The sequence below is a fragment of the Malaclemys terrapin genome, chromosome 3, assembly GCF_027887155.1.
Source record: "Malaclemys terrapin pileata isolate rMalTer1 chromosome 3, rMalTer1.hap1, whole genome shotgun sequence".
NCBI lineage: Eukaryota > Metazoa > Chordata > Testudines > Emydidae > Malaclemys > Malaclemys terrapin.
This window is the reverse complement of record NC_071507.1, coordinates 111,900,358-111,911,257: the sequence shown is the minus strand read 5'-3', so window position 1 is coordinate 111,911,257 and position 10,900 is coordinate 111,900,358. Positions and strand designations below refer to the sequence as shown.

The window sequence follows — 10,900 nt, the reverse complement described above, 5'->3', positions numbered from 1 at the left end:
GCAGAGTTCAGGGCTCTGTGTTTCCCTTAAACCCGCTGATGATGCCACAACCACCTCAAAATTAACAGGGAGACACTGTTTTAGGTGGTACTAATGATATCATCACTGAAGGGAACTTGGAATCTTGCTACCAGACAGATGCTGCGAAGTGCAGTTAGAAAAGGAGGAAAAGGGTTGGTAGATATTTCCTTTCAAGACTGTATTTATGTGCAATTTGATTCTCCTCACTTACTCTGATGGATGTTCCAGTTAATGCTGATCATTGGCTCTTAAAACAAGTTTTAATAAAACACTAGCAGGGTAGTGGACTGGAACACCAAGTAAGTCTGTCTGTTTGTTTATTCATTTTCTCTAGCTGCAGTGCTTTTAGTTATTAGTATTATTTATTCAGTGCCCAAAGGTATGTTAGTCATTTCACAGACATATACAGTGTATCCATATCCCATATCCATAACTATATGGTGATAGACCCTGTAAGTACCAAGATAACTTTTTCTTTTTGAAATTGAAAAGTTTTTGTGTATTGGTTTTTCAGGGTGATTTTTTTTCTCCTCTTTTTTTCCTACACATTTTCAGTGGCAACATAGGAGTAAGGGAGGGGACACAAACAGCGACTGAAAAACCAAAAAACTGAAAACCATAATATTTCCATTTTCAGTTTAGAAAAAAACCAAAACCAAAATCATTTTGGGGGGCATTTTGTCCAAAAACTAAAAACATTTCAAAGTGTTTGCAAAATCTTTTGAGAAAAACTGAGGGTTTTGTTTTGTAATTTTTTTTTAAATCTTACTACTTTCCAACCAGTTAAAATATTCAAATTCATTTGAAGACTTCCCAGTGATACATTCACTGAGGCAACTCTAAGAAATCTCTGAAGAATACAAGACAGAAAGCAATAAAAGAAAATGGGATAGAAAAAAAAAAAAAAAAAAAAAAAAAAAAGCCTGGGCAATTTGGTTTGGAGATTTGTTGAATAAACTAAGCTCAAGAATTCTTATGCAACACTTCAAACTACTTTCTTATGTCCTCAGACACATAAAGGATAAAATATAACTAATACCGTTCTTACATGTTTACTTATTTGAGAATGTTCTCCACATAAAAAAGTAATGATACCCTTTCATTGACATCATCCAAGGGATAATATCCTTTTGTCTATGTCATTGGGGGTAATAATAACCTTTCAACTACTTCAGTAAGCAGCACTTTTTTTTTGTCATTCTACATAAAAATAAAAAGACTATACTTTTTAAAAGTAGATAGGAACAAATATGCTCCTATTTACACCTCCATCAATACAGAATAACTCAACTGAAGTCAATGGAATTAAATTGGCGTAAATGTGGAGCAAATGAGAGCAGAATTTGACCCATAGTTTTTAAGAGAGTACACAAATGCTAGAAGACTCCAGTTGCTTTCTTGCTTGTGCTGGGGTTTTTGTTAATGTATAGCAATTTTGTTTTCATAATTCATTAATGTCCTATATTTAATGCCCAAAACTTGACAAGTGTACGTTATTCCATTAATTACCAGAAAGAATACAAAGAAACAGACTGACATACTTGGTCTTATCATTAGTGTTGATAACTTAAGTTTAATTGTGCTTCGTTTATCATTGAACAGGTTAGCCTTGAGAAGCCACTGTCGCTCCTGCAGGCCAGTAGCATTGCTGCTAAGATATTATAAAGAAAAATATTGCAGTTAAACAGTTATTATTGAGGTTTCCACTTTGTGCATGCCAACATATGGTTGGATCAGATTCTCCTTCATATGACTCAGTAAAGGGTTGCATGAAGCTGTTCATAATGAAAATTTTAATTTTCTTCTTTCAAATAATTACTTTAATTCTTAACTTAGCATAGCTTTAGTATAATAAAATATGTATTCATTAAAGTACCCTGACTAGATTGCTTCCTATCATGGTGACTTTTCACTAAAGTGAAATACATTGCGAAGCTGATCTCTTTATTAAGCTAATATCTTTTAAAATTAAAGACGACGGCAAGTTATACAGGATGTTAACTGTGTGTCTGTTTGTTGAACTTGATTTACTTCATTTCAGCTTTTAATTTAGTCAGATAAAATAAAAAGATCAAAGAAATTTTCTGCCTAATACAGAAAGTGAACTGCAGATTAACGTTTTCATTCTAATAGTAAGACATCTTGTAATCAAACCAATAGGATAATTGCATTGCAGGAGAATGAATCTTAGAATCTGACTTCCAGGAAAACTGCACTGATTAGTTATAGTTCGTTTAAGAACAGATATACTCACAAATAACTGTGAATTAAAAGTGGGAATGGTCTATTAAAAGTGCTTCTGTTTTTCTTGTTATAGCACTGTTAATGTTGAATGTGAGAGCAAATGAAACTCCCATTTCAATTCAATGACAAAATATTTTAATTGTAAACCAAGTTGTTTTTCTTTCTTTACTCATTTTAAAAACAAGTAATAGTTCTTATAGTAAAACAAACTTGAAAGTCTCTGCTGTATCATATATTAATTTTGGAATTGCATTCACAGTGGTAATACTCAAGAGTATATGATCAGATTTTCAAGATGGCCTTTCTACATTCCTCCAACTGCTTCAATCAGCCCTTTTATTGAGCAGACTATACCCGCTAAGCTGCAAAGGAAACCCACAATAAAAAGAGAAATGGCTGCACCTTTCTCCAGGAACACTAACGTTCCCCATTTAAGTTTTAAGTGGAAAAGAGAAGGAAGAAGAAAAGTCATAGCAGCACCTGTTACACTGCCTGTTAAACCCATCAGCAGAGCAAAATGTGGTATGAACATGGCCATCAGCAGAGTAAACAAGAGGGCCGAGCCTCTTAAAACTACAATAAACAGAGGGGCTCTGTAATCAGAATGATTACTGCTAGATATGCAAGCATGCAGTATTTCTGTGACTGCAAAAAAGGGCAATGGGTAAGACAGAAGAGCCTTGGCTAAGAAGCACAAATTCACCAGGGTTTTCAGGGATGCTGGCAGGTTGTCAGTAATAACTTCCTTTGTCTCTTCACCCCAGGTCAGGAATGCAGTCAGTGCAAAGGCTGTCTTGAAGAGACAAGCAAAAAAGTGAGTCCAGTTTAACATACAGCTAAATTCCTTTGGGTTTTTCATGTTCCCTTCAAGAGTAGGAAGAAATATTTGTGAAGTGTAACTGAAAATGATCACCCCCACTGAGACCAGGAAATCCTCAAACTCAATGGAGAGTCTAAATCTTGTCCAAGACCACTGATGTATTTGTGTCAGACAGTAACTCATCACTATGAAGATGATAATGAAATGGACTAAGGAGCAAAGCAGGCTGAGTTTGGAAACAATGCTGAGAGTTTTGATAAACACACAAGGCAGCAATGTTACAAACGCAATTACAGACCAAGTTTTCTCCGTCACTGGTAAATATGGAAAACTATGTGACAGCAAGTTCCCACTAACAACCAGATACAAAATGCACGTCATGATCAGTTCCATCACCTGGGTCACATTGACAACTATGCCACCTAGTTTGGGAAATCGCTTTTTACAGCAGGCATTAGCAATGTCTTCATATGTGTCTCTTACTCTTATGAGGTGCCCATCTTCATTTTCTTCGTACAAGCAAGCGATTAGAATTTTGCCAGTATAGCAGCAGAACATTGCAGCCAGGATAATAAGAAACAGCCCACTGTATCCACTGTGGAGAAGAGCATATGGCAATCCTAGAACAAAAATTCCCTAGAGAGAGAGAGAAAGAAAAGATAGGACAAAAAACCTTGAGGCAAAATGTTTACTAGAAGCAACACGTTCAAACCTGCATCTGTTGAGTATCACCTTTTCCATGGTGGGAGAATTCTAAGTAAATAACAATAGCAAAAAAAGTGTTTCTTTAGGATAAATGAAGTTATCAGCAAAAATAACTGCTCGCCCAGACTCACATGTACAGATAAGCTAAGAAAGAGAGAATACGAGGAAATGGTAGAGACAAGTTCCTGTTTAATATTTAATGCTGATGTGATTAGAAGCATATTTTAAAAGGCTCATAGGCAGTTATTCAGTCAACATGCATATTAATGGAGCAGGTTTAATAATAAAATCAAACAGCTGTAGTAGCTGCTGTATAAGTTTCATCCAAATATTAAAATAGTATCTTAGGCAAATCCAATAATGACACACGGCTTTGCTTTAAAGATTATACGGGGTCATAGTTAACAGTCATCTGGAAATAAAATGCCATTAGTGTTTGAATGGGTTACTTCTGCAGAGTCTGAAACCTTATGGGTTCTTTGCTGTTGTATTCATTCCTGAAGTGAACACTCTTGTAGCTGAGTGGCTAGAAAGTTTGGCCTTATTAATATGTCTAAAAATGAATGGTGGGTATACACATACTTTTCTCCAAACATTTTCTCAGAGGAATTGGATTATATTAGTTTTATACAATGCACAGTCCCACACTTCAGGTTCATGAAACACCATGTTCATTGTCTTTTGCAAATGTGTTTTTGTTGCTTTTTAATTCAGATCCATACAAAACTATCAAATTCTTGAACCCAATAGGCATGCATACAAAAGATTCAATTTAAGCTAAACGGCATCCCTGAAATTTCTTTTTTCCCAGGTGGCAAAGTTGAAGGTATACAATGTACATTTGTCACACTCTCATCAGTGTTTTGTGTTCTTGGTGATTAAAATAAAATGGAAGGGAAGCAAAATAAAGCTAAATTTATTACATTATTTTATATTATGTCTTACAGCATTATAGGTGAGAGTAAAATGTAAGTATTAACACATTTAACCAGGCATGGTGGCCCAAATCATGAGATCCTTGCTGAGAGTCATGTGCCATCAATGGGGCTACATGCAAAGTAATATGATTAAATCTCTTGGTTTGCAAATGCTTAAACATGTGCTTAACATGACTCACATGCGTAGTCTCATTGTGTACAATTAATCATACATGTACGTGTTTATATGATCAGGGTCTTCATTTGTGCTCAGCATGAGTAAAAGTGGCAGAATGTGCCACATTATTTACATAGGGCCTAATTCTGTCACTCTTATTCAGTTTGTGTGGTAGTTTACTCAGTGATTACTTTGAGAATAAGATATTACTCAAAATGAGTAAGGGTAGTGTAATTGGGCCTTTGCACCCAGATTCTCAAAGGGGTTTAGGAGCCAACTCCCTTTGGAATCAATGGGAGTTAAGCATCTAAATATCTTTTGAAGATCAGGGCCTTAGTCCTTACTCAGGCCAACTCCTGTGGATTTCAATGGGAATTTTAAAGACCTCAGGATTAGGTCCCTCATGAGGTTTAGGTGGGATGAGCACAATTTGTATGTCATTTGTAAGGGAAAAAGGTAGAAAAGAGAAGTAAGATCTAGATAAGAGGTTCGGGGGTGGGGGAGAAGAGAAACTAATGGTAAACTATTGAAAGTAATACAAAGTGATCTCCTTTCTTGTCTCCCAGCCATAAACTAACATACATTGTAAGTCAATGACTACAGGGGACAGTCAACAAAGGAGAAAGATGAGCAGCCAACAAATTACAATGGCATCTTTACACTAAGTTACTAAACAAGTTAGATCACTGATCTTGTGCACCAGTGGTATTTGTTTTACTTGACTTTACTGTAGGTACAGATACCTCTAACGTACAGTTGGATTAAGACTGCAGGATTACTCTTAAAACATGGGTACAATTAAGGATGTATTTAAGTGTGTATGCATTACATTTCTTATTATTGCTAAGACTGTTGATTACACTTTACTTTACTTGCAGTGGGGTGGAGTATTTTTAAATCTTTGGGAAAGCCATTTTATTGAGGTATTGTAATGTTTGATCACCTGTTCATCCCACTCTTCAGTCACCAGGACTTTCCAAAACCAGACAGTGACTGCAGTCAGCGTCTTAATTCAGTTCTATTCAGGTTCTTATACAGTCCTCATTACCATAGTACCTGAGCAACTTCTGGAAGCACGTTAAGCAATGCGATTAGAATCCCTTATGTATATTTAACACATATTCTTTGGAAGTGTCCAAAGCTTCCCCAATTTCTGGTCACTACTCGTCTTTATTGAAAAGACGACAAATCGGGCTATCCACAGAATGCAAAAGGTGCATGTGCAATGCATCTTTTGAGAGCATGCACCTTTCTGGTCCATGCTTCTTATTGAGTGCTGCAGGTCAGGCACTTCCCCAAAGAACAATTTTTCTTGACTATGAAAACAATTTACAGGGATTGCCCCAATACCAGAATGGGTCTGATAGCATCTTAAAGAAACCATGTTCATAAGAAAATCAGTAGAAGAATCTAGACATGGAGGTATTTTTTTTGTATCAGCATGTGGACAATGCTGTTTCCTTAGTTCATTACAGTGTGGAGTAAGTTTATCTCTTTTCTTCTGCATTCATACTATTTTTTTTTTAAATTATGGAATCCCAAGGTGTAGTTGGGAGTTTCAAGAGTATCTACTGACCCAAAAAGATGACAATATAATTAAGACACAGGTAGGTGTCAGAACAGGCCTTCCCTACACAATAGCGTCTCCCCTGCTGAATTTAGTCCATTAACATTTATATAACTCTCCTCATCCTAGACTAAAGCATAAGTCTTTCAGACAACATTATCTCATCCCACAGCCACTGACAGCTTTCCCCATAGTAATCTGTTTTCTCTTATTTAACTGTTACTTTAATCAGAGCATGGCATAACTAACTTCTAAAATCCCCTTGCTATTTACTTATATCCGATGATTTTTCTTTGGTTGCTAACTCAGGACACAGTTGTGACCAAAACCACATTTTTCTGTCTTCTAAACTCAGGCCTAATTACTCTTTGGAAAAACTGGCAGAACAGTTACACAGAAGTAATCTCAGGATTTGGATAATCTGTCTACTCTTTCTTAAAATAATCCACAAAAGGTTGCCAATTTCAGTGTACCTGGAAGCTTGATTTGAGTTGACAAATGGAAGTTTAGACTGAACATTTCCACAGTAAGCCAAATTGATAGTGTCTGAAGTCCCTCTTTTGCTTTTATTTTTTAAATGTATGATTATGGAGGATGATGCTCAGAGACTCAGGCACTTTACTGTTTCTGCTTCCTTCAGCATCCTCTTGATAACTGAGAACAGCAAGCCTCTAGCCTCCTGGCCGTAACTGGTCAGTAACCAGAAATGAGCATTTGGGACACTTCCATAATGTGTGTGTTAAAATAAAAAGTGGCACTGCCTCCATTGTCTCTCCAGAATCTGTTTTATTACTGACATTCCTTTTTAAAAACATTTTCACCAGTGTCCTTTGGCAGCCGGTTGTCAGTTTTGTACTACACGTCCAAAAGAGTTAATGATGAAAAGTGAGAGTCCAAATAAAGCAGGATCTCAGCCTCAATCTCCTGTTCCTAACTCACTACAAGTGATAATTACTGCAAGGACACTTTCTACATGTCATCCAGTTTAAAAATAGGAGTTTCAAAGGAAAAGATACCTCTAGGAAGCACTTTTTCAATAACAATGTCATATAACTGCAGAGATAGCGGGTCAGATTCTCTGATTTGTTAAGGCTGTTTCATTGTAAAGCAACCTGAAAAAGCTTAACTTGTCCATGGAAGATTCCTCCCACATAAATAAAACCTCACATGGTGTAAGGGTGCTGTAACAACTCCTATGCTACTTTACTTCCCAGACACCCATATAGGGGTTGAGTCTAATGGAAGGGAGTGGGGTTAGTGTATCTCGAAACCCTGGTGATCATTGGCTGCTGTAATGGGGCCATAGGCAGATAAGCATAAAGTGGAATACACACTGGGGTCTAGACTGGCGATTAGACAGCCTTTGCAACAAAGACCAGCAAAAGTTGATTAAAGCAAGGGAGCATGGGGCAAGCCCCATCCAGAACTCAGCCCCCAGCTAGGGGCTATCAGCTCAGCCACAGCATCCCCATCAGGAAGCAGACAGATCTCCCAGCCACCCCCAGAGGCACCAACCCAGTCGCAGTTCCCTGCCAAGGCCAAATAGTAGCCAGGGTCAGAGTTACCTGGATGCCAGTCCAAAGAGATGACAGAGTCAGGCAGGACCATGGCAAACCTACAGCTTATTCAATGCTGCAAACTTGTCAGGCCTTAGTTCTGCTCACTAGTTCGCTCTCGTCAGTTATGTAAATAAGGGGATACATATTCACCAAATATACAAATTAGTGTTATGTCATTTAAAGAAACTCTCCAGATTTCTGAATTTCCAGCCTTAACAGGGCTTTGACATGCACGTCATACCGACTACTTAATTTTACAAGCCATTTCAGCCTATAATGTACCACACCCCAGTAAAAACAAAGCAGTGTCCCTCACAGGGAAGATAACCTGGCAGAAAGAGAAGAGACCAAATCCTGGCTAGGAAGAGAATGAAGTGAGAAAGGAACAAAAAGAACCATGTAAAAAATTGGTTCAACTTAAGCGCTAAATTAAATGGAAAAAATAAAGTAGGAAGTGAAGTAAGTACAAATAAATGGATAAATTAGTTAGTAACAGGTGCCCAGAATATCAGCTGTATTGGCTTAATATCAGAATAGATGGCAAAAAGGCCAGAATGCTATGAAGGTGCTAGGTTAACTCTAATAAATCTTCCATTTTATTTGCCATTTGCAAATATTATACAGAAGTAGTATAATAGGCTAATCCTAATATTTCTGCAACCATATACTTGGGTGTCTATGTGAATCTGGGTTAGGCATCTCCTTGGAAGGGCAGGAGGATGAACGTATGAACCCCCCCAGGGCCGGCTCCAGCATTTCTGCCGCCCCAAGCAAAAAAAAAAAAAAAAAGCCGCGATCACAATCGTGACCGGTGGCGGCAATTGGAAAAAAAAAAAAAAGCCGCAATCGGCAGCAGCAGTTCAGCGGCAGGTCCTTCGCTCCTAGAGGGAGTGAGGGACCTGCCACCCTGAACTGCTGCAGGTGCCGCCCCTCTCCCTTGGCCGCCCCAGGCACCTGCTTGTTAAGCTGGTGCCCGGAGCTGGCCCTGGAACCCTCCCCAAAAATATACTGTCATACAATGCTAGATTAAGTTGTTTAGGGATATCACCTCAGATATGTTATTTTTCCTGTATTTACAGAAACATACACTTCCACACTATTTATATAAAAATATAGATAAGCGATTATTTGAACCAAAGCTAGGTTTTGAAATACAGCAAATCCCTTAATCTTGTACAATTAGAACAGAGCCATGTGCAATAGTACCTGGGTTTGTTTTGTTTTCTTAGCCTCTTCAACAACCTACTCGGATATATCAGTGGCTTTTGCATTATCACTGTAGAGGGACTTGTGGTTGTTTTCTATTTTATTTTTAATTTTGAAACAATAACTTCAACAGCATCAGATAGAACAACTTGAATTTAGCCTTCCTGTTCTTTAGTTTATTTTAAATAGGGATGAAGGCTGCCCTGCAACTCTGTGTCTCCAAAATGATGTCTGAGAAAAGAAACTCAGGGCCCTAGTAATTTTAAATTTAGTTCTGTAAAGAAAAATATAGCTACACATTTTCTATGCTGGTATTTCAAGAATTTAACTCTTGTCTTAGCTTGCATTATTTGTGACTCAGAAACCTGTCTGAGTGAAAACTATGCCCACTGGAATAATAGCAGAAAGAGAATTTTTATGTAGTTCTCTCTCAAGCTTCCAGAGATTCATTTCCCTCCCATAGCTTTTAAGGCCAGAAAGACCCATTAGATCATTTAGTCCAGTGGTTTTCAACCTTTTTCATTTACAGACCCCTAAAAATTTCAAATGGAGGTGCAGACCCCTTTGTAAATCTTAGACATAGTGTGCGGACCCCACAAGGGTCAGCGGACCACAAGTTGAAAACCACTGATCTAGTCTGACTCTGTAACAAAGGCTATAGAACCTAGTTACTCCTGTAGTGAGCCCAATAACTTGTATTGACTAAAGTATACTCTCAGAAAGGAATCCATGCTTGACGGGAGGATAGCCAGAGATGGAGAATCCACTACTTCCTTAGTAGTTTGTCCCAATGGTTAATCACTCTCACTATTAAAAATGTCTGCCTTATTTCCAACATGATTTTTTCTGGCTTTAACTTCTAGCCATTAGTTCTTGCTAAATTATGGAGCCAGATTGTTCTGTACTGTCCTGTATCATTATTACCAGTCTGCTAATCTTTGTCAGCAGTCATTTTATATTTACCTCTAGGCCACTGGTAAAATATTGAATGACATTGGGCCTGGTACTGATCCTTGCATAACCCCACTAGAAACACTCCCATTCAATGATGAATCCCCATTGACAACTACTTTTAGAGATCTGTCAGTTAGCCAGTTCTTAATCCATTGATCGTGTGCTTTATTGGTATTGTACAGTGCTAATCTTTAAATCAGAATGTTGTGCATTACCAAGTCAAAAGCCTTACAAAAGTCAAAGTATATTACATCTACACAGTTATCTTTATCAGCCAAACTTGTCATCAAATCAAAAAATGAAAGCAGGTTTGTTTGATGAGCTGTTTTCCATGTTTCTATCCTTTAATTCTTTATTGATTGAACACTATAGCAGCTTTTCCATTATTTTGCCTAGAATTGTTCCATTCCATTTACCCTTTTTGAATACAGGTAGGACATTAGCAGTCTTCCAGCTTTTTGAAATTTCCCCAGTATGTCAAGATTTATTACATTTATTATTGTTTTTTATTTATTTATATTACCGTTGTGCCTAGAGTCTCTATCGTGAACCAGGAATGTGCTAGGGGTTCTACAAACACAGGACAAAGCAATGACCCCATCCCGAAGGAAAAAGACTAACAAATTTATTAGTCTTTTTGCAGATACAGACTAACACGGCTGCTACTCTGAAACCCATCCCCAAGGAGTATACAATCTTTACTCATCAGCAGACCACAGGTTTCCTCAG

General features: G+C 37.6%; 1 protein-coding gene across 1 annotated transcript in view; it reads right to left on the bottom strand.

Annotated features, from left to right (window-relative positions):
- Positions 1-2,569: 2,569 nt before the first annotated feature.
- Positions 2,570-10,900, bottom strand: part of LOC128833550 (vesicular inhibitory amino acid transporter-like) — a 48,401-nt gene continuing 40,070 nt past the window's right edge. The window contains exon 2 of the mRNA XM_054021504.1: positions 2,570-3,721. Coding sequence (XP_053877479.1) covers positions 2,570-3,721 — 1,152 coding nt within the window. The remainder of the gene's footprint in view (positions 3,722-10,900) is intronic.